This window comes from Macrosteles quadrilineatus, unplaced genomic scaffold (assembly GCF_028750875.1).
Source record: "Macrosteles quadrilineatus isolate MER2022 unplaced genomic scaffold, UCM_ALF_1.0 Scaffold_5__1_contigs__length_97177068, whole genome shotgun sequence".
Taxonomy (NCBI): Eukaryota; Metazoa; Arthropoda; class Insecta; order Hemiptera; family Cicadellidae; genus Macrosteles; species Macrosteles quadrilineatus.
In genome coordinates, this window is record NW_026542598.1 from 49,226,052 (window position 1) to 49,251,426 (window position 25,375).

The 25,375-nt window shown below is 37.2% G+C and overlaps 1 protein-coding gene across 4 annotated transcripts in view; it reads right to left on the reverse strand.

The window, feature by feature from the left end:
• Positions 1-25,375, reverse strand: part of LOC128994057 (A disintegrin and metalloproteinase with thrombospondin motifs 16-like) — a 141,688-nt gene that overhangs the window by 32,771 nt on the left and 83,542 nt on the right. For all 4 annotated transcript variants that reach the window (XM_054418273.1, XM_054418274.1, XM_054418275.1 and 1 more), the window contains exons 3-5: positions 16,834-16,923; positions 5,123-5,186; positions 2,185-2,387 (exon numbers count right to left, since the gene is read on the reverse strand). In XM_054418273.1, the coding sequence (XP_054274248.1) occupies positions 2,185-2,387; positions 5,123-5,186; positions 16,834-16,908 (342 nt within the window). In that variant the 5' untranslated portion in view covers positions 16,909-16,923. The remainder of the gene's footprint in view (positions 1-2,184; positions 2,388-5,122; positions 5,187-16,833; positions 16,924-25,375) is intronic.

The following is a 25,375-nucleotide window of genomic DNA, read 5'->3' on the forward strand; positions in this document are numbered from 1 at the left end:
CACTATTTACGTCACAGTCTCCACCCTCCACCCTCGACCATGTGTCGCACCGGAAGTGTGGTGGTGACATTACACAACCGCCGCGGCCACAATGGTGACCGTCACTTGCGTCACCGAGCCAGAGTTACCGCATTGGCCAGTGGTCGGGTCCAGATCAGTAAAAGTTACGAAGGCGCCACACTCGCCACTGGTATCTGTATCACGTATCAATCATCAACTCTCGACTCTCGCCCGCGCGACGCGTAACTGTGCATACGATACTGTGACACCGACCAACAGGAACACGGGCTACTGGTCTATAGGAAGGTGGGTCCAATGGTCTACATGTACGTGGGCTACTGGTCTATAGGAAGGTGGGCCCAATGGTCTACAGGAACACGGGCTACTGGTCTATAGGAAGCTGGGTCCAATGGTCTACATGTACGTGGGCTACTGGTCTATAGGGAGGTGGGTCCAATGGTCTACATGTACGTGGGCTACTGGTCTATAGGGAGGTGGGTCCAATGGTCTACATGTACGTGGGCTACTGGGATAGTAAAGTGGGTCCTCCGGTCTTTAGGAACGTTGGCCACTGATCTAAAGAAACGTAGGTCCTCTGGTTTATAGGAACCTGAGAACAAATGTCTACGATAATAAATCGATAGATAGTCAATCGACAAGATAGTAGGGATTTTGGTATTTAGGAAGTAGGGCCCCCGGAATATACGGTAAAAACGAGAGGCCATTGGCCTATAGGGACAGTAGGGGTCTGGTGTAAAGGAACGTGGATGGTGATCTAAGAAAGTCAGTACTCTAGAAAAGTCTAATCCATAGGAACGTAGGATACCTATACAACAAGGATATCTATAGGAAAGTGGAACACTATTCCATGGGAATAGGAATAGGAATGATATAAACGGGGGGACACTGTTCTTTAGGACAGAAATGGTCTCTTGCCTAAAGTGAGCCAATTTTCTGTACGGTTTGGCAAGTAACAAATGTAAACAAAGTGCATAGAACAAAAAATACATTTATCGATACATTGGTTGCAGTGTTGCAAGTAACTCACATAAGCCATACCGGACCATTTAATATGTGTCCACTTATTTAGTAAACCACTATTATTTAGTAACCGCGTATTCATTGTCTAAACCAATTGAAAATCAGCTAACCGTCTAATACTAAACGTGGACACATTGAATAGGAAAATCACATTATTCTAAAAGCGATAGACGTAACACGTCCAGGTGGATTGTGTGAGGCACGTGCTCGTTTTCACGCTTGTCTCGCACCGTGACCGAGCTGTTACCGGAAGGAGGAAGCTACACGAATCGCGTGGAATCTCAATAGTCCGTGTGTTGTGTTCACGCCACGCCCCCCTCTGGACCAACAGATTCCAGATTCCGACAGTCTCTCGGACCTGTTGACGCTTCTTGTTGTCCATTCCTGACGAGACGCTGAGCGAAGTAATTAGGAGGTTGCACTAAGAAAAATCAGTGGCTTATTTTGTATGTTTTTCTACACCATTGGCATTTATTTAGTGTTTAAGGGGGTTCAAATCCTGGTCTTGCGACTAACGTCCACATTTTATTTGACAGAATTCATTAACTGATAGCCCAATGGCAATGATTCGCTTGGAATCGTACCAGTAGCATTCAGATTTTAATGCAAGCACTATTGTTGATCCTCTACACAGACAATACGTCTGATGGTTCAAAGCTGGACCAACATCCTTATAGTTAACGAAACCCGACACGGACAGCTTCAATAAACAGTCCCAGCTGATAATCAGTAGCAAAGATGTTCAGATCATCCAATCAGTTCTACCAACTGCACTCAGCTATAATTCTTTACAAAAAAGTATACTTAAACAAGTGCACAAAATACATAATGAGATATGAAACTCGTTTGGAAATAATACATCAAGCGATTTTGTGGGTATCGACAATACAGCAAACAATTCAATTGTGAGTTCTTACTTAAAATAAGACCATATTTCGTAAAAACTGAATACTCGATACTCTTGGTATGAAAAATCCGAATACTATTAACTCAATTGGATGCCAAATAAAACCTCCCAACTTAAAACTTGTAATCTCTCCAAAGGTCTCACTGATAAATGTGGTATCCAACTGATACGTCATCCAAGACATAGGAAGTAACACGCATGACAACGTTGAGATTGAGATACAAAAGCATACTCACGTGAGGTAGAGGATCATAAGTCACGTGACCAGACCTGTTGGTCTCCGCCGCCCAGAACCTGAGAGGCTGTCTGAAGAGGCCCTCTGTCCTCCGCAGCGACAGGTCCAGGTCCTGGCCGAAGGCTCGCAGTTGCAGGTTGTGTGTGTCGGCCTGAGGCCTTGCTGAGGCGGACCTCCTCACTCGTACCACTTCATAGTCAGGCACTGCAACATGAAACATCACAAGCGTTAGGTTTACTGGAATCCTGCGAAAATGTTTAATACGTGCTATTCTGCTCAAGTGTACAAAGAATCTTGGTTAGGAAGGGAGAAAATGGAATTCAGTTCAGAAGTTTTCTGACTGAACTATTCATTCATCATGCGTGATGGCTTAAATCAACTGTTGGTAGTTGATAAATCGAAAACATATGTTAAGCCATGAAACACCACAGGAAAAGCCCTAGTCAAAAGTGAAATACGCTAAGGGAAATCTTATACAATTGCATTCAACTTCTTAAATTGAGCAACGTCTTGTCTGCTACTAAGTTATTTGTGGAATTGCTTCAAGGTTTGCTGGGAGGTTTTTGTCAATCCAGCCATCGGAACACAGTTTAATGACTTTGATAGGAACATCAAAGTTGGTAATTTTCTGGTGGCATACTGATTTCTTTATAATAATGGTTAAAGTTATTTATAACTCTTTATAACTCCGACAGTTAAAGGCATTTAAATCACTATTATATGTATTACAAGTGAGTCACGGGCTAACAACATGTTTTGTTAAACCTACAATACGGCATTTATCAAAATCTCTCTCAATATTTAATTTGTGTCTGTAGAATTAAATATAATACCGGTTTGCACACGTTATAAGTGTGAAGGATCATCAATACATTAACAAGTAGCTTTAAAGTACGTGGGCAACAAAACTACCTACGTTTACTAAAACGACGTGTGTTACGGCAAAGTAGCTTTGGTTTGATGACGATCTTTTATAGCCTCTACTGTGAGTATGTTAACCTTCAATAATAACATTGTGGCCATGAGGAAATGTGGCATCACTTTCTACAGCGACGAGAGATGCCTCGGTGATCTCGGGAGATGCGCGGCCAGGCGCACAAGTTCCTGGTTTCTACAACTGGATTACCTTCCATTAGGATTTAGTCCAGTACACACTATTCCTACTTGAGTGCTTCAATACATTCTCCTAAATGTAACTATAGTAATAGAAGGAGAAAAACAACTCTTGACACCCGGCATGTGACCTTGTGTGAGTTAGTACTGAGTAATAACGGAAATCGCAATTACGTGAACTAGACTTGACTAGTCGGCCTACATCCGTAGGAAACTGACCAGTTGACCAGTTGGTTACGTGCAACTGGCAACTGACAAGTGGAGCAATAACAGTTCAGTTGCGATCACAGTACGTGATGTGAGCGGGTCCGAAGCTTGCATTCAATACGGACAAAACAGTCACGGTTACACAACCTCCTGCAGTCCGAAAATAATGTCAACCTACTCCTTGTAATCTCTATGTTAGATTATAGGAGTGTAATATAATAAGTATACTAAAATGTTTCTGTATATTTGCGTTTAAACTGTAAAGAATTACGTTACTGTAAATATGTACGAGAATATTATGGTTTTATAGTACATTTTTGCGAAGAATACTTATTATTATTTCAAGGTAAAATAGTTGGACTTATTAATTTTTAGGGGCAAGGAAACTATTAGGTAAAGATAACATGAGGAGTATCTACAACTCCCGAAATTTAGTGTAGTTAAAACAATAAGTACTAGGGAAAGTCCAACTATTTTACATTATTGACAATCGATTTTGACCAGACACGGTCATCAAACCCGATTGGAGACTGAGAGCACAGACTATAGTGCTGAGAGAATCTAAATTGTACAAATAGTATCGAGGCAGGAAGAAATTTAAAATCAAACTACTGAACTACTTTCACCATTCAAATATTCTCAAAATTGACACAATAGATCTCTTTATTTACAATCAAAGGTACAGCGTGATTTGATGATTAACACAACTAAATTTTGATAATAATCTGATAAATTTATTAATTGGAAATAAGTTTCTTCAGAGAAGCTTTAAGTGGGAAAATGAGCTGGTAATGCACTAGACTCCATCTAATACTTTTTACTCTATGGATTAAAACTACTAATTTTCTCCAGCAAGTATTGAAAACAGCTGTTTTCACTGCAAGCAAAAACTAATAACCACAGCACTATACCTCGTTAAATAATTTGAAAGTCACGCCATCATCACCGGCGAGTTCGGTGAACTATAAAAAATTACGTTACTAAATTATCTCTATGGTGTCAATTACATCAACTACTTTTCCTGTAATGTTTTTTGCAACGCAATACTTTTGACAGCTTCAAGCAGGCAAGTCACCTGTTAGTGTCATCTGATGAACTAAAGAGCTGACCGCTCATCAGCTGACGTCACTAGCGCTGAGCACAGCTGTTTTTTAGCAGACTCTAATGTGATGTAATGGATCTGGTTACTATCACTTGTTGTGCTGACTCTCACTTCAGTTTTTACTCTGACGAGAGTTCACTGTAGGACATGTTTACAGTTGGGATTGTAAATGTTTGTGTGAGAATACGTTTGCGGTTATTTGATTTCCTCGTTTAATCTCTTGCTCAATGTGATGTGGGCAGACCAATATATTATTGTTTAAAAATTAAGGCACAGAATTTCACGATAGGTACCAATAATCAGCTGAATACTAGAAGTTTACATAATACAACGTTAACATTGTTGTTAATTTGTAAAATGTGTCAATATTAAGTTAAATATCGCCTTTGACTCTTAATACAATAGTCAATGATATCACTTAACTACTTCAACTAAGGTACCTAAAGAATTGGTCTAAAAATGTATGTAACAAAATCTAATTTTGCTTTCAATAAAGTAAATACCAAATAGTACTAACCGTCTGCGTGGTTATCTACATGGAAAACGCTTCTAAGATCATCTTGGTTCATATGGTGGTGTATCTGTAACAAATAAAATGCATAGTTAGCTACATTATGTAAATAAATAAACTAATATTTACATGCACTGGCAAAACAAGATAGAACATGAGTAGCTTTTCAGTTTAAGTTAGAACTGTTGACATTGACTTTAAAAACAAGCGTAGACATCCCTTCTATACGGACCAGCCATAGTCAATATAGTCAATTTGCTTTTAAATTGTATCATAGCTGAACGAGCCATTAACCTAGTTAGGTAATGTATAAATTACCAAAATCTATTTTCTCTATTCTCTTTGTACAGCCTAAACTTATTTTAAGCTATGTTTTGAACAGAATAAATTACGTTTTAGTACTTTGATACAATAGGTGATATGAGGCTGGTCGTTGATGAACAGGAGTTAATACGAGCAATACAGGAATAAGTTCATTACAACTAAGTTCATGGCAACTAAGAGAACCCAGTAGTTTATTATTTGTTTGGTTTCATCAATGTGTGCACAGCCATGAGTATTTTGAAAGAAACTATTCAACTGCAGATCCTGTTACTATATCTAACTTTTCATTTCTTACACACTGTTGACATGTAGGTCAGAACCTACAACAACTGTTGACACATAACGAAAAATCATAACATATTAACCGTTAATGGGGTTCCCTATTCAAACCTCCAAAAAACATTCCTTACCTCCTTGGTACTAAATCAGCTCTAATATATTTGGTACTAATATTAGGCATTAATTTAAAAATCTAAAAACATTCAACTCAGAAATCTAACCTAAACATACCGCATCCGCACACTGTGTCGAACACGACAATCTCATTTGTTTTCGATTTTCTATTCTCCTTTTTGAAAGCGGTTTTAATGGTCCCAAGACTTCTCAATCGCACGACGGCCTTTGAGGAACCCTGTTTGATAAGGGATGCGTGGAGGGGGATATTGGGTTTTCTGCAATAGTGTTTGGTCACAAGACGAACGTTTTCGAACCTTCTCCAGACAGTGAACATAATCACCTCCAGACATATGTTATGTCTGATACAGTGTGCGGCCTAATCTCAACCAACTAGCGAAACAAGTTAGCCGATTTCCAATTTCGTTAACACGCTACAACTTGCTTAGCGACTTTAAGTCCTAATTTCCATACTGTATTTAATTTGTCCTACAACTTACATAATCTATTAAATCAGTGGTCCTGCTCCAGGTTTACCGGATACCCGATTGATCACCATGCGGGACGACATAGCTGACCCACATACTGACCACCCCAGTAACGGCGGTGGACATTTGGCCCGGGCTCGCGGAAGATATCGCCCAGATTACCGCCATAAATCTCAGTTGCATAAGGTCCAATTTGGTAGAAAGCTCGCTTCCTTGACAGCATACAAATAGGAAGCGGCATTGCCGATTTACCAATTATAGATCTGTTGGTATTTATGTGTGACTGATTAAGATTGGCGATTATCGGATTGAAGATTGTGTTAAACCGGTTTTAAGATTCGTGCGATCAGTTTGTCCCACAGGGCAGTATTTGTATCATGGTAGACCAGATTGATTCGTTTGTGCAAAAGGTTTGCGGAAGTAGAGAGTATTACGTCATTCCAAGAGAAACCTTGAGCGTTTATGCATTTCTTCATTAGAATACAAGGGGTCAAATGTTATAAGGAAGTGAGGATATTTATGGTCAACAATTAAAATGAAATTCTTGATCCTGCTCAATTAACAATATACGTTTGCATGTTGCTCTATATTTAAATATATTGTCACAAAAAACTGTGACACATGTGGATATGTTAATTTAGAGTAAACAACACGCTATTAAGGTTTGATAAATGGAAAAGCGAGTTGTACACTCTTGCTAAACCGGTTACGCGTTGTATCTCCGGGGAATTGTAATGTTTCCTGGCTCAGAGGAACTGGCAAGAATTTCCTTCCCTCCACCTTAATTAATTGTCAATCGAATGAAACAACTAATCGTGTTATTGCGGAATGTGGGATTCGTGACAGAAATAGCAATAACACGCACTGGATAGTTGAGCAAATTGAGCCTATAAGTAATAAAAATATGAGAACAAACAATCATTCATAATATCCCTATAATTCATTTTCTGTTTCAGCCGTCGTGAATATGTTTTATTGTTTGAAGAATCCCTTAATTTACTCCGTAGGGAGTAATCTTATTTAGATTACAACGAGCTATACTAATCGTTGGATAGTGCAGATGATTGACTTGCATTGTTGTCCACAAAGCTATAAATTCTGGAAAGCCAACTCTGTGACAAACTCTCCCTTAGGCAGTAGAATGTCTCTTAAAGGAGCATGAGTAAGACTGACCTCTTTTTCTGCGGGTTCATCTCGAGATTGAGAGAAGAGTATTCTTTCACATTTTGGCCTGGCATTTTATATCACAAGATTCTACATCATGATTCTCTTATTTCATTAGTTCTGAAATGCCGCTGCAAATTAAGCAAATTGATCTTGAACGATCTTGAGCCATGATAAAGTCGTCATAGGCGAATCACCAACGAAAGTGTTGCCACTAATCACTAATTGGGCAATGATTTGAAGATGTGTGATTCAATCTTGTGAATGAGCAGGCACTTTGTGATCACCACTTGCGGTCAGCTTTGGTCAACGCACTGCGAAGGTCAAATCCAAGTGATCATGACTTTCAGCCAGTGCTTCGTGTGGCCGCACAGGTAATCATACTACACTCTCTAGAGTAACCTTTAACAATTTTAGTTCGTTATTTGTGAGTGTCTGCACCAGTAGTATTTTGTATGAAATTTGAAATTTTTGGGAAAATAATAAAATCTTCTGTTTAGAGGATCAAACCAATCAAACCAATAACTCATCATCATTCACTGAATCGGAAAATTTATTTTAACTGGCGAACTGACCATTAGAAACAAGGAATGATTTCAAAAGGGAAATTCGGAATTTCGTCATCTTATCTGAGCGATTCGTAGTGAGATAATAAATATATGTTTGCCATTTGTTGCTATTTACCTTTGACAATATTTCTTACATCCAATGTTATTACCCGTCATCCAGATCAGCCAATTTATCCTATTCACTAGGAAGACAAGGGTGCGGAAGAAAGCGGGCGTGGCGAGGCAAACCACTAACCAAGGCTCCAGCCCGCGATATTGTATACACGATTCTTGGTTTTAGCTGTATACTCGTACTCGTACATGCTAAACCAATAAATCTCGATTCTAATATTCCTTGATAAGTGGTTGAGTTACGTCAATCTTCCTTGTAGGGAAAGCTTGCGGTAGTGAGGTTTGCGGCAGGGGCTTATATGGGACCTGTATTGGGAGTGGCGCATATGGAGCAGGGTAAACTGAACTGAAAGGATTTCTTAGATTTTGCAAGCAAATGTTTCGATGTTTCAATCATAAAATGTGAGTCTCTGCTGAAAATCAACACAAATATAAAGCCAGTGTAATTGACACAAAAGAGCGATTAAAGAAATAAAAATGTGTGTTGAAATATGTGTTTTGATTAAAGTTTTCTAATTTTATTTGAGGAAGGGAATTACATTTCAAAATATAGTTTAGAATCGGGATCAAATGGCCAAAGAAATTGGATTAAAACGAAATTTTTCAAAAGAAAAAGTACATATTTGTAAAATATTATATCTTATCATTATTGAACAATTTCTTCGTTATAACTTCTAGAGAGTAAATATATGAATAAAACAGAATACATAAATCCCTGTTGGGATTAAAATAACCCGTTAAAATAACTTATTAATAAACGAAAACGAACGCAAGACACGTGAATAAGTAAACACGAGGAGCTATTAACACGAGTTGCACTTGTGTTGACAAAGCTCAGCGGAGGAGTGTTGTCTGGGTCAGCTGACTGAGTAAGTAGGTCAGCTGTGAACGTAAGTTACAACCTACAACTAGCAACAGCTGTTGATCAACAATTGACACCAGTTGGACAAGATGTTAGTAGCCACTCCTCGGTAGCTGCGAGGTAAGCCTTACACGATTGAATTTTGTGCCAGGGTGAAAATGGTGTCAATGCAATTCTCGTTTCGTATGGTGTTTTGAATTGGGTTCAAAAATACAGACATAAGTGGATTAACGTAGTAACCCTAAGAGAAGGATTAGTATGTTGGGAGTTTGAAGTTTAAGGAGGTACCGCGGGCAGTATTGATGTAATGGTACCGTGGTGGGTCTAAGGAGGTACTGCTGGCAGTATGTTGATGGAGTCATACTGTAGTTAGTCCAAGGAGGTACTGCTGAAAGTACAATGGTGGAGTGGTACTTAACTGGGGTTTAGGGGGTACTGCTGGAAGTACTGTATATTGATTGAGTAGCACTGTAGTGAGTCTAAGGAGGTACTGCTGGAATGTATAGATGGATTGGTAACGTAGTAGTGATATAGTGTAGTGATATACAATAGTGGTAGATGGTCTACGTACAAGTATTTAAGTATTGCTTGCTAGTGTAGTATACTGGGGCCAAAAATGAAGTCGTTCTGCTGTGTAACCCGTGGTGTAACATTCACTTGAAATACGTTGAGGCTGTTTTAGTTTATTAATGGTTGTATTGCGTGTCGTGTGAGTCTAAAGTAGTATTGGCTGTTGGCTGGTGTAGATGTATAGTCTAGTGTGAGTCTAAAGTAGTATTGGATCTTGGCTGGTGTAGATGTATAGTCTAGTGTGAGTCTAAAGTAGTATTGGCTCTTGGCTGGTGTAGATGTATAGTCTAGTGTGAGTCTAAAGTAGTATTGGATCTTGGCTGGTGTAGATGTATAGTCTAGTGTGAGTCTAAAGTAGTATTGGCTCTTGGCTGGTGTAGATGTATAGTCTGCGGGTCTAAGGAGGTCGCGGCAAGGTCGCCGAGGGCGGACTCGATTATCCAACAGTGAAAGTGCGAGGAAGGGATCGTTTGACATGCAGTTACATAAGTAAGTGTAACTTTCCTATTCTAACACTCTTCGGCAGTGTCAAGGCTGTGCTTTCTCGGGCATATCGCACGGACACGAGACTCGACTGGAGATGTTACGTGGTGACCTCTGTGTGGACTCAGGGTCACCCCACACGACGTCACTTCCCACGGACACCTACACCTACACCTGGCAGATGCAACTGCAGTTCCACGGAGTTGCAAGATAAACGTGCAGATCATCTTGCTTTGTTTGCATAATGCAAGTAGCAGTGTAGTACTGAGGAATGTAGTGATTATACATGACGTCTTAACGGAGAACAGCTTGAGTAAAGCATCATATTGACATGGGGTTTTTATAATAATATGTTTTTGCAAAATATAAGGTTATGTGATGATGTAAAAGAAAAAGCTTGTGTCGTAACTCGTTATGTTGGAAAGAACATTTTATTAAAAGCCAAACCACTGTTAGTATAGGTACCAGTTTGTGGATCATTTGGAACTTGTGGAACTTGTTGATTTAGTTTACAATTCTAGCTAACCTTATTTAGATTTTCTTTTAAATATCTGACGTTTCCGCTGTTTCCAATCCCAAATTTAATCGTTAAAATAAGTTGCACTCTCTGTGAGAGGATCATTAAATTACAGTATATCATCTTAGTAAGTAAACTGCCTACAGCTCTCAGCATTGTGATGAAAAACTTATATTATAAGCCTAAGTAATAAAATTTGATTTTGGCTTTAGAACTATTGCGAAATTTGGTCATTGACAAACTGATTTCGAAGAAATTCAATCATTAATTCCTAATATATTTTATTTTCATACCAACACCACGTTAACTCATGGTATGATTCTTGGTGTGGATTTGCACCTGGTGTGTGTGAAAACAATAATGCACCATTAACACAGCGCTCTATTGAGCATGCCAAGTGTTAAAAGACACTACGTAATTCCTTTCTTCTCACAATGGACGGGTAGCCTTGGGTCTTGCATGAAACTGCATAACTTTACATTTCCATTGAAATTCCAACTCCTCTTCTCGTCCTTAACTTTATACCAGCTTCATAATGAACAACAATAGCTCTGAAATGTAAATGGGTTGTAATGGGCTGACCTAGATTGATGTTGGGTTGAGTATCGACTGTACCTTTGCTATATTATTTGGTATAGGCAGGCACCAGTTGATAGATAAGATAACATGTAGAGAAAGTAGGTAGACACAAAAAAGTGAAGTCATACATTGAACGAAAGGATGAGAGTTCACATAGTCAGTAGGTCGCCCATTCAGAATTAGACGTAGGAGCAAAATAGAATGCTTGGTAAATTTAAAGATGCTTGCCTAGCTCTTTGATTATGATACCAGGGGGCAAGAAATTGTTAGTAATTCGACAGTTTTATTTTGTTTGACTAGTATTTAGGTTGGTACAAGAAATAAAAGTTAACACCAAAATACTGCTTTAGGCAGGTCAGTATCATACAACCTTTCAATTGTCTTGAACTAATAGGATGACTGAGTTCTATAGGATGATAAATCTGTAATGGAGTATGTTCAATCTATGATATTAGATTTGACCGTTACCTATCTAGTTTTCCTCAAGTTACCCCCCAAAATGTTTATCTCAAATCTGTTTGCTAGATCTAATAAGTAATTTTTTGCTTGAAACCCCTATGGATGAAACCGTAGAACTGTCATATTGTACTAATACAATTAGTTAACTTTCATCCCTATTTTTAAATTCATTTCTTACATAGAAACAAGGAAAATTGATAAATTGTCCTACTACTATTATTTAAAGTTAAATTAAAATTAGTTAAAATTAATTTAAAGTCTTCCACTTCTTTGCATGGCAAGTCCGTAACAGAATGTGTTCAATCTATGGTTTAATTTTAAGTGTGACTCGCCTCTGCCGAATCCAAGTGCTAATAGGATTATTTTACTAGGTTCATTTCAAATCAACGAACCTCTTTTTAGCGAACTCATCACCACCCCACGGTCGACACACTACGCGCGTCACGAGAGTCGGTGTAGTGGTGTAGTGTATTAGCATACAAGACTGCGACACGGCACGACACGGCCCACACAGTCATTGTTACATAACCTGTATCAGCTGATCGCATCGTTCTCCAGCTAATGATAGCCTAGGTTGCGTTCGCTGACCTGGTTGGTTCGCAGATGATGTACGGTGTCGAAGGAACAGATAACGGTTATGTAGTCTGATCAGAGCATGTAACTATAGATTTTAGGCGATACAAAGTAGCTTCTTTGAAAATAGGCTATTATGATGGACAATCAATATTTCCTTCAAAAAGCTCTCCCTCAGGACTTTGAACGTCGAGGGGTTATCCCAAGGGGATTTTATTTTAAGTAAATAGGTTTACATGTGACCTGGTTCATCGTCTACCGTTTCCTAAAACTTAAATGTGGTAGATTTAGTAGTTAACGCCAGAAACTCGTAAACTAAACATAATTCTTGTTAAGTAGATTTATCATCCTTTAGCTGAAGACAATGTTTAAGTTTAGCTCCGTAAAGTCTACGTAGGGGGTGTTTTTCTTGATTACGGGTTGTTTCTTGTTATCAACTAGTTTGAAACAAATTAGTTATTTTTAGAAACTAATGCTTGGCTTATGGTATTATTACTAAAGAGTAGTTCCAAAATCATAAAATTAATAGAATTCATCTCCGAACTCAAACGTCGCCAAGAAACCTAAAAACAAGCTTTACATTTTACAATAGGATAATCAGTCTACTTGCACTATTTAAATCCAACAAAAATCCTTTACAAAAAAACTCCACATTCGTGTTTACATGATCAGCTAGGATTTAAAAAATGTCCACATTTAAATTACATAAATCATGAACCAGTTTGTCTTCATCAGACCAGATGCAACTCACATGATTATGATGCAACCAAGATGTTACCTTATCCATCAACCGAGCCATCAGACGAGCAACCATCTTCACTCCACTTACACAACCGTTGCATACGAGATCAGATAAAACCGGGATCTAGGTTAATACAGGTTTAGGTTTCATCTTCAGCCAACCACGATTTTCCAGATTTGCATAATTCCGTTTCGCAAATGTACACTTTAGAAGTAAATCAGATCCACTCAAAAGGTAATTGGTTCCGCATCACTTGTTTACATTGTATAGCTGGGAGTTTGTAATGCAAAGATTGGAAATCGATTAGACATAAAAAACCCATGGACCTAAAATAATATGGCGCAAGCAGTAAACTACTCATCGTAGAGTATTGTACAATCAAATCCCTGTGTGTGTGTGTGTGTGTTATGTTCTAATACTTGAGTGTGCTGTCGACTATGATGTTTGTAAGTTCCCATTGTTGCACTGGGAAGGTATTGGCTCTGGGTAATGCACGGCCCAACACAAGAACTAGAATATAGTTGTTTATGAACCAATTAAAAAAATCAAAGAAGCGTTGGTCGTAACACTTGATAAAGCAATGTATTTTTTATATTATTCTGTAAATTGACTAGTTTTAAAGATTTTCAGAATATATGAAATTTTAGTTAACCACTTAAAAAAATTATACTAGGTATAGTTTTGATACTTTGTATGCGGATGGGTCATATCTGTTAAATACCAGTTAAGTACCAGTTTAAGCCAATAATTCAAGGGTTTAAAAATGTATGTGTTAACATAGACATATAGACGGACTGAAAACCTGGCATTTTAGATCCATGTATACATATATAATTTTTACTACTGTCTCTAACTAAAGAATAATTTCACAACCCAGGGAGTTTGTATACACCCTAAGATAGATATAACCTGATATTGTTACTGTAGTTAGCAACTAACCCCTAACACTGCTGAACACATGTTTAGTTATTTTATGTACTAAACATCCGTCCACAAACCGTGTAAACTGGCTCGTTTAGGCTCCACAACACGAGACATTTTCACAGACTTGCAAGATCAGCGGAAGAAAGTGAGTTGGGGACAAAGCCAGTGAAAGCTTTGAGTCGCCGGCGCCGTCAGCGTGAGTTGCCCAACCTGCGACAGTTCGCCGCACAAAGGAGTATTGTGACGCACCGCGAGCCGCCCAAACTATATAGATCACATTAGCCCATTTACAAAACCTACACCAGTTTGGTCTTCTGGGACTATGAAGGATGCGAAAATCCAAAATTATAGTGTTAAGATTTCTTCGACAAAAAAGTATCCATCCTCCGTCTATAGTTCAAATTTCATCAACTGTCGAGTTTCTTTGCAGGCAGAACTTTATAAAAGCTTGGTACACGTCAAAACACGATGCTAAACAATTTATAGCACTGTCGTTTTTTGTTTCATTTAAAACAAAAATGAAAATTTGTTAAAAAATCATTTTGCTGTTGAAACTGTTCTTCAGATGAAGAGAAGAAAGCCTATTTAGCAGGATGAATTGAGTGAATTAAATTCGCATCTGAGCATCCTTTAAAAAAGAGCAAACTAACATCTCGGATTAATCTATTTTAATATTCTAAAAAAAGAGAGGAACATTTAACCACGAACGCCAATGCAGACAATAAATCTACATCAAAACTTGCTTCAGACTTTACAATAGGAATATAAGTCTACTTCCACTATCCAAAATCAATACCAATTTGCCATCGGGCGTGTTGCTAATCTTGTGGGCTTATCGTCTTGGACTTTGGTGTACGAAGGATGGGTCCCTCGGCTTTTCCTGGTAAATTTGAGGGGGTTTAACTGCTTTTCTTTGACACATTTCTAACTATTCGTACAAAAAATGTCACCGATAAAAAAAACAAGCTTCAATTTGGAAAAAGGTCGAGTAGTCTAATTGTAATTAAAAGTCAACGTTACTCATCTGCCATCAATACGTCGAAGGGAGTGACAAAACAGGAAACCACCAAGTAGAGCATGGCATAACATATTTGTACACTCGTAGTTGCCCAACTGGTAAACTTAAATCTACCCGCAGTTCCACCTTCTCTGCGTGGGCGGACATTCTAGGATCCAGTTACACTCGATGTCTTACATAAAACACAGAATCTAATTGAACTCGAGTATCGCTACATAGCCACATCGCTACATAGCCACATCGCTACACAGCCACATCGCTACATCGACCAGCCAATGTGAACATCTTCGGTTGCATCAGGCTTGCATCAGTGGGAACATGTCCATCGATGTTGATGGGTTCCCAGCATTACCCTGTGTGGGTAATTGACTACAAGCGGGGTAATTGTGTCCACGGATGAATAGCTACGGTGCTACTGTGCTGGGAAATCGGCGGATTAGGGTGGATTTACAATTGCAACGCGAAGATAAAATGTGCTAAGGACTATCTATAGTCGTACATATTAGTTTCTGTTAGGGAAACATATTGTATGATGAAAAAGTAAAAGCGTAAGGGGTTTCGATTCATCATATTGGAGAACAATCATTGCAAATTTGAATTTAATCCTGAGAAAAGATAACATGCTACCTCCCTATTTTAATAATTGATGTAATGAGAAATGTAATCGTAATTTAATCAAAATAGGTATAGTTTCTTAATTTACATATGCAATAGAGAAGGGGCTACTCATCGAAGCGTTAGATGAGACCATATTTATTCATAGCGAAAGTAAATTATTTACAAAGCAAGAGCGTAATAAAAAGACTAATGTAACTAATGTACTAATGTACTAATGTAATAAAAAGAACTAGAAACTTTTTAACCAATTTGTCAATCAAGCCTAAGTGAAAAAACAACATATTGTAAACGTAAAACATGTTTATTATCGAATAAACTATCATTGTAAAAAAAAGAAAGAAATATAATTTTTGTAGAAACACACTCTGTGAGTTGCTAGTTAAAAATGTTCTAATTGGATTGAAACGTAGGCTACAGTTACTCGATATACAGGGTAAGGAAACAACAAAACTCCCGGGTATATGGGTCAAAATGAAGAAAAAATCAAGAATAACTTTTTTCAAAATCGCTTTGTTAACCTGATATCTGTCATTTTGATTTTTCACATGGACATTTTTATCTTTCAATATTTTCAACCTATCATTATGAAACTTGTATGTATGTCAATGTAAAAGAGACCCACGTTTGGAAAACACAATTTCTTAATCCAATTAAAATTTCCAAAATGGCCACCATTTTAATTTTTAAATTGAAATTTAAAAAATTGCTATTTTAATAATAACATGTCAACAACACTTTTATTTAGCATTTAAAATTTCCTGTCAATCGACACCAAGGTAAATAGATAGAATAAAATGTAACTGAAATATCACGATTTTCAGTTATAAAGTGAGGCAAACATAACTACAGTAGCTTAGCCTTGTTCAAGATAATTTCATGGCTAGAAGTCATGATATTTCGGTTATTTTTTACTCGATCTTTTTCCAATTGGTGTTATTTGATAGGAAATTTGAACTGCTAAATAAAAGTGTTCTTTCATTATTCATAAAACTAGCCATTGTTTTAGCAATTTCTTATAAAAGACCGCATTTTTGAAACTTTTATTTGGACTAAGATATTTTTTTTATGACGTGGGTCTGTTTTACTTCAACATACATACCAAGTTTCATAATGATCGGTGGAAAAATTCATATATTAAAGATGTTTGTGTGGTAAAAACAAAATGGCGTATATTTGGTTAACGAAGCGATTTTAGAAAAAATGTCATTCTTGATTTTCTCTTAATTTTAACCCATAGAACAAACATTTGCAGAGTATATAAGATGTCCAACCTTGGTATATAGAAGTCATTGATAGTAGACGAATAATTAATAATCAACTTACCGTGTTAGAAGCAGCTGAGACGCTGGCGATGAGGGAGAGGGAAACACAGAAGCAAGAAAGAGACAGAGCGGCCATCTTGGTGGAGACGGTCTGAAAAAATATAAAATAATATATTAGAAATATAAACGTTGATCACACTTAGCTCATTATAACATGCAGCGTTAACTTGTTAATTCCTCTGAGTAGAAAGGGTGAAGAAGAAGTGGTCCCACAACCGAAATCATGAATGCAATTCTCTTAAAAAGACATATTACATCCAATTACATAATCAGTTTACATCCATATTATAATAGTATGGTTCCGAATTCCAAGATCTAAGTAGATTGCTTTCAGGCAGGAGATCCTACCTAGTCACAATACTTAATCGTACAATGAACGTACGGTAACAAAGCTACTCCGATCACCTTACTTTATTTTACACAGACTCTACAAGTATTAAAATTGAGCTTAAAATACGTACTAACAGCACCAAAAATATCTTAGTGAAGTAATTTAGCGATTATGAAATAAGTCTTAACGTCAAATCTAAATTTTCCAAAATGTCTTTGCCATCTAATTAGTTTGATAAGCAGTAATATTTTCCTTACACCAAACTTTGAATTAGTGTTTACAGTGTTTTATAAACAAAGAAAATAAATATAAACCTTCGGTAGTATCGCCATTATGTGCTATGGTATCACCCAGCCTTGAGGACAATTAATGCTCTATGACTAACCGATTTTATCTCCGGTTTCTAATTGTAAACGTCAATTATCATTATATAAGAATATATCTTGAGTGCTCATTAATGGTGGTGATTTTGTAAAGTGATTTTCAATTAATGAATGGTTATGTTTTATGGATTATGCATCGTCACTTAATAGAATTCAAGTCACCTCTACGACCAGTAATGACGTAACTATTTACGGTTGCGTTGCGATTTTATCAATAGGAAGTTTCAGTACTTGATTACAATTGTATAGTGCTAATGCTGAACCCACTGTTTTATTTGAGCTTTTTACAACTTATCCAACATAGAATTTTTGTTTGATAGTATCATTAATAGATAGACACATGAACAATTAATTTCATTTGTGTCCATAATTGACTCTGCATTTAATTGAACCAGAAACCTTCAGAGTTAAAGACGAGCTAACATCTCGGAATAATGAATTATTGGCAAGAAAACATTACAACTGTACAATGAGTTCCCTTATGCACATGAAATAAAAATAAGAGTGTCATAAATGTGTTGCTAACTGAAATTGCATTTACATAAGTTATTTAAATTGAAATTAGTCACATTTCATCACAAGAAGCTTAGAGAAAGTTTGTCCCAGTTTCCCTCGATAGAGATTTACAAAATTTATTGAACCACTTTCATTCAGTTGATGGCCGTGTCGTCACGTGATTAGGATGATGTTTGGTTGACATCGGGGATGTCAGTGTCATTGTATGTGAGCTGTAAACATGTTTCAGAGCAAAAATATACTTATTTCCATTAGGAAATAATCACCTTTGTTAACTGGTTCAATGGCGTTCTAATTTTGGTTCCTAACATGAAAAACATCATGTAAATTACAGTAAACAACTAATCTGGACTAACTAGAAAAAGTAATCTGGATCAATGAAAGCCCGAATTTATAAAATATTCTTATATGAAGAAAAACAGCGGTAATTTGGGGACTATTTAGCTACTTAGATAGATAATATACTTATTCTGAATTTTCAGACATTCATCAAATTCTCTGAACCGTCATAATGAAGCACACTGTGAGCTGTACATCAAAATAACGTAGCTTACAGTGCTTTTAGCTGTACGACGCTTTTACAAACTGCAGTTGAGCTGCTGTCGGTTTAATCATAGCTTTTACCAAAGATTTATTACAGCAACACATCCAAAACGTCGACCAGTTCAACGTAGGTCATCTGCCGAAAACCAAGTGCATCAAGCGAGGAGAAGCAATTTTGCTACTTAATAAAAATGGAAAACACACCTCTCAAATTAGTCAAAACCTCAAATATATCAAATAGTTCAGTATGCTAACCAACCACGTCTAACTAAACAGCCTGTTCTATTCACTAATATCTCCATATAATAAACAATGCTCACATAAAGAGCACCATCCGCTCCATTTCTCCTTATTAACACGCGTCGCTTCGCCGCAAATTCGGTCAGAAAACAAAGGTGAAACTCGCGTTTGTGAGAATGTGCGGAAGGTACGGGAAGCTCACTGACAGAGGCCGGAAGTAGTTACACAGAGTAAAACGGAGGGCAAGTGAATCCACAGAGTAAAGAGCACGACAGCAAAAGTGTTCCACAATGGCTGAGGATTGTAGGATTGCACATGCGCTTGAACCTCCTGGTAATCTTCTACAACACTTTCTACGGAATATGGTCCTTCGAGTCGGATAAACTGCAGTTCTGATGACGAGATGCAAGCTCATCTAGGAGGGATTGTGGTGTTACTCTATGTGTAGCACGGATTGTAGGCATACTATACCTAAATCATGGTAGCACATGCGATTGGCAATTATATTTTTAGTTTACAATTGAGGTGTATTTTGGTTATAGTAGGCCTAAGTGATTTATTTTTTACTTGGTTTAAACAATCTTAGGGGAAAAGGGTCAATTGTGGTATGGTTTAATTTTGTACGCGTTTAAATAATAAAGCTTTCAGAAATTATAATGAAGCTAGTCGGAAATCAAGAAACTTATCGCTTATAGTTAGCGAGTTATAGAATAGTTTTAATACTCAGCCATCATAATGAAGTACATGATGAAGCAAGTGAAAATATCAAAGGGTATTATTTTAGGTAAATAGGGAGTTAGGGATGATTATTTACTTATGATATTAGATATGGCATAAGATATGACATAAGACATCCAATGCAGGCGATGAGGTAAAATATCTATCAATAGGAGAACAAGAAAATGAGGAAAAAATACTAAGAAATATAGAAAGGTAGGTGAAGGTAATTGTGTAGGAACTGGTTTGAGCGTGAAGAAAGTGAACGCTATAGCTTAATAGAAATTTGAATATGCTGTGTGTATAACAAACTTGTATCAAAATAATCTGTGATCTAAATAGCGACTCAAACAAGACACTCAAGGTTAAGACTGAAACAAGACGAAACTGTTTGAAAGGAATTGCAAAATCTTTATCCAGTCTACAAACATTGCAGTAGAAACATTTATTTGAAAGCAAATAAAAACAACCAACTCTGGAATGTAAATCTTCTAAAGTAGGCCAAGATGGTAAATATTTACTGTCACTGGATTTACAGCTGCCCAGATATTGCCTTTCACCCTATCAAGCTTACAGCCATTGAGCTTTATTGCCACGATATGTATTCTCGATGCAGCCGTAAAGAAACACTAATCAGATGCTCAAAAATAAACATTTCGGTAGCACCAGCACCGGGAAATCCTGCCAACCTCAGTAAACAATTTAAACGCTTGAAGAGTATACGTGAATGTTGGTAGCACCACCAGAAAGCCGTACTAACATCACTTAACTGTTAACGAGCTGTTTTCGGGCGTTCATGTTGCTCAGGAAGACAACATGAATTTCGGAAATATAAATGGAAAGTCCTATCTACGTCTGTATACGGGTTAACGCTCAAAAATATAACGTAAATTGTGACAGTGTCACTGGAAAATCCAACCAACACCAAACAGTTTAGCACTCAAAGAGAACCATGAATGTTTTACTAGGCTCGTAGGCTACCATCGGAAAATTCAACAAACGCTAAAGACTTAAGTTCAAAAACATAACGTGAACATTGTAGTGCAATTTCACAAAGTTATTTTTGAAGCTAGTGGCAAATATAATATGTCAAAGAATAACGTTCCTTTTGCTTACTCCAGAATCCCTCAGACAGTAGACGTTTGCAAAGGCACCTGTTAGTAAGAGTACATCTGTCACAGTGATCTCCACCTCCAAGGCCGAACGTGGGTCTACAATCACAGATGAACACCGACATCACATTGTTGGATTGTTCTGATGTCAATCAGAGATCTTCTCAACGTACATCACGATCCCGCAGTCCCGCACTCACGACCTACTGACATGAAAACCGGCATCGCGCGTAACGCAATATTACCTTCAACGGAACGTGCCCGTTGGACATTCTTTGACGCGTCTCTTTTTACCAAAGCTTCATATTCCTTATGCAGGCTGTAGTTAAAGTGCCTTGCATGTTTTGGAAACCTATAGTGAGATTTTTGCCAATTCTTTGACAAAAAAGTTGAAATGTTTTAATTTAAATTGACACTATCGTTTCGCAATATGATATTTTTGCTTTTTCAGTACATTTACAGTAGGAATGCTGATTAAATAAACCTATCATGTTGCAATATTTGGAATTGTATATTACGATTAATTTGGAGTATAAGAACTTATGGTATAATATTGCTAGTATTCAAATTAATGGGGCCGGACCACGTGAATAAAGTGTTTGAAACGTTTCCCCATCAAAATAGCAAAGGTTGACCTAAAGAGAACTGTACAAAATGCTCTTTAAGTCTTAAAAATGTCCCTAAAGTTTAATATTGAAACACGAATTGTATTAGATTTTATGTAACATTGACAGTAACAAAGATATATTGTTTATTATCCACATTTTATAATAATCGCCTTCAAATCTGAAGGTTGCTGGTTCGATCCTGCTCTCGACCAAGGTGCCATTTGTCATCGGGCTAGACATCTTACAAAGGTTTGACATAGAGTAACAAGACCGAAGAAAAAATACAAAGAAACGTTAACACAGAATTTGACTACATAGTCAGACAAGAACTATGCTCGGTTTGAAACATGAAACATCAACTATATAATACTGTAATACCCATTGTACCTCTCCTTATAATCAATGGAGGTGCAAGTCTGGAACAAAAGGTATTGTTTGCAGCGTTTTAATTCAATAATGAGACGTCGAAGGCGTCACCGGACCAGAGTGGTTGTTATATCACCGCGTTGCGACCGTAAACAGCCTCCACTACTGGAGCAAACGCCGCTTACGGTCACGATATGGCGGGTAACTCCGTCATTAGGCTGCGTTTATGGCGGGAAGTATATGAGTTTCCTGGTAAAAGTTGCATCATAATATATAGTGTACGATCACGGCGTGTGTGTATGGGTTAAATAGTGCCCGATATAGGAATTCTCGTGCTTCCATATGAAAGTGCTGCGTAACAGAAACGCAACAGACACGTAAGACTTGTTTTAGGAAAAGGGGTTAGGTATTGAATTTGTAAATAATTATTTTTATTTTGTAAGTGTAGCGTAATAAATTATACGTACGTAGGTAAATGAAAATAAATTGAAAAGATAGGTAATAGAAAGTGAAAATCATTTTTAAAGTGAACTGCAATAGCAATATGAGTAATATCCTTGAATGCAGGAGTTTTCATTTGCCTTGGGTTTCGAAGCGATTGCCTGCTTACAGTACATTATCTCAGATTTATGGACACGAATAAAATAGTTTTTTTAAATTCATACCTAAGAGCTACTATTACAAAATAGTTAAATGATTAGGTTAGTTTGCTTAACACTATGTAGGATAGAATATAAAGCACACATTCTTACGGAATACAATATGACTACATTGCGGCCATACTATTGCACAGTAATAAATACACCTACGAATACAATCAACAAAAAAATCAACAGATCAAACTGTCAAGGCATTGAGACGTCAATTGCAATTAATTGTTACGGGGCAAGTAGACACGAGTGATGCTTCTTATGTATTGTCACATGGTTGACTGTCACTTTGGTTGATTGTTGACGGCTGATGTCAAAGTCACTGTGTTTGGGCCAGGTCCAACAGAAAGGTAAGGTGAAGGACGAGAGGTTTAGTTCACCTGCTATAACAACATCCTGGTCTGTAGTACCGGCAAGAGCATGTTGACATAAGTGAAGTGAGCAAAGTAAATAGATCCCTGACTTTGACGCAAATAATAGGAAGTGGAGTACCCACGGAGTACCTGATTTGAGTATGGTACTAGTTATCATATTCTCAAAGAAATATTTTAGAAGATTTTTAAGAACTAGTATTAGTTATATTTAGATGCATCAGATAAATTAAGTTTTGCTATACAATTTTGGCTTGGAAGGGTTAAACAGATTTTTTTGCACTCGTATAAATCAAGTATTAATGATATGTTGACAACTCCGCTCCTGACTAGTTCAAAATAATTAAGTAGACACATTGATTTTTTGAATAATCTATTACAGAGTGAGTTACGGTCAAAATTATTTTCATCATTAGTATCAAAAGATTATTTATTTATTTAGTGATTTATTTATATGCTACAATATGCAATTAGCTAACCTTTCAGTTTAACTTGGTTGAAAAGTATAAAGTATACCATAAAACATAAATATAAATAATCAACATGCCACTCTATCGGACGCTTTAGCCAATTAAGTTCATCTTCAGTCTTAAAACTGGCTACAACTTCAAGATTTAAAAGAAATGTTAAATCCTACCAATAATCAACGGTGGGTAATCAACCTAATCTAGGTCTAGTTTGGAACTATGACTAGCTTAGATGATCGAACCGGCGACGTGATGATCAGGCAAGCAGCGTTCAACCACTAACTTACCTAGTATCGAACTTCACGAGAAATAATTATTACAACTTGATAAATTTATATGCGTTGCAAACAAACAACCATAACTTAAAACTCGCGCACACTTTACTCAAGGGATCGGTGAGTCTAATTATAAACATTAATTCTGTCTATTTCCGAGAACCAACAGAGAAAATGTGTTGAGCTCAACAGTAGCTGAGTTATAGTGCTAATTTAGTAGGCCTAATGGATGAGATGGAGAAGGTTTGATCTCGAAAAATACTATTTTCTTTTAACTGTCCGAAACTGGATCCAGCAGTCCTTGATAAACAGCTGGCCTTAGCAACAAAGCTACACAAGTTATCTCCCTGGTTTCATATTCAGTCTGAATAAAGTGTTAATGTTTGTAATCTTCAGTAACAGGCCAGACCCTGGACGCTATAACATTTGTCAAATCCAAATAATACACGATTTATATTCATGAACACTATTTTATTTTACCTTATAAAATAACCTGGTAACCTGATACGTTCGAATGGCAAAACTAGTTTGAAATGCGACGGAAGTATTCAAACCCATAAAATCCGAATCTTTCGAGGAATGACTGACACTTCTGTGTGGATATTAATTCATCTATAAACGAAAATCCCAAAGGTTAATCTTGACATTTGCCGCAGTATGACCTTGAGGTACAGACGAGCTTATGATTTATAGTCTACACCATCTATCGCGTTCCTCCAAGGCCGACGGGATAGAGATCATCAGTTGAGAGAAAAACTCAACAGTTTTGACAGGTTCAGGTTGTGTAAGGGCATCGTATCCTTAAGTGAAGTATCCTACTTATCTGTGGTATTGGCCATTATAGGCATTGCGATGCTAACTCACTCTGTCATTTCGTCTTCTAGATCCACACATTGCTCTTCCTGATATCCTGTCTACGTAGCGTACTCGTATAATAAATGTCAATATTACAGTACTCGTAGTTTGGCCGTAAGCTAGTTGGACCACAGACCATAAGCTTTTATTTTCATTGTTGGTACTCCAGAAATGGAGTATCGTTGAACTAGGGAAATACTGACCGACCTTTAGGGTGTGATGTAACAATCATATTCGAGGCTACAACTTAACTGGACTATTGATGCAAATTACAATGAGCCTCGTTGCGGTGTACAAGCGAACCAAGACGGATTTATACGAGAAAACGGCCATTACTAAAAAAACAGCCCTCGTATGTATGTAATTTAGGTACAGGTCTTCTTTAAATTCGAGGTAGAATACATACTAATTTAATCTATTAAGACTATTGTAAACTAAACAAACAATGATAATTCTGATAAAGACATTAGTATTTCCCTCCCCGTTTTCCTTACTGCTGTAACTATATAAGAAAACATATGACATAATATAAATAGTTTGAACTTTATGTTTAGCTACCGATCTACCAGTAAACCAAACAAGTTAATATTACACAACAAATTACTTTTTCAAACTAGAATGTATGTAGGCCTATGCCTCTAGGGTTAAAGTGGACTATGGGATCTTGATCTTCGGGAGATGACTGAGTTGTTGAAATGGCAAAAGTACTGGATGACATCGCGGATGGGTTGCAGTAATCAAACTTCGAAGTTTGCTACAGTTTACAAATTAGGTCATATCGAAATAATGGTGAGAAAAAATAATAAGTCTCTGACAGAGGCTTCAGTTTTGATGTGAAGGCAAGCTGTGCTATTTCCAAATTTAGCTGGCCCTGAAAATGGATTGTTCCAATGCATCAAAAGCTTCAAAAATTTATGGAAGTTCAACGACGTGGTCATATACCGATGACCAAGATTTGACAATCATTAGTTCTCTTCAACAAATATGCAACAACGTTAACCACACAATGTCAGTATGTCTTGGCCACTTCTTAACAAGAAGGTGCTAACTATTGCAAGTTGGAGCAAGTTGTCGTCAGTGAGTTTTACAGCCTCAGGTCAAGGTAGATG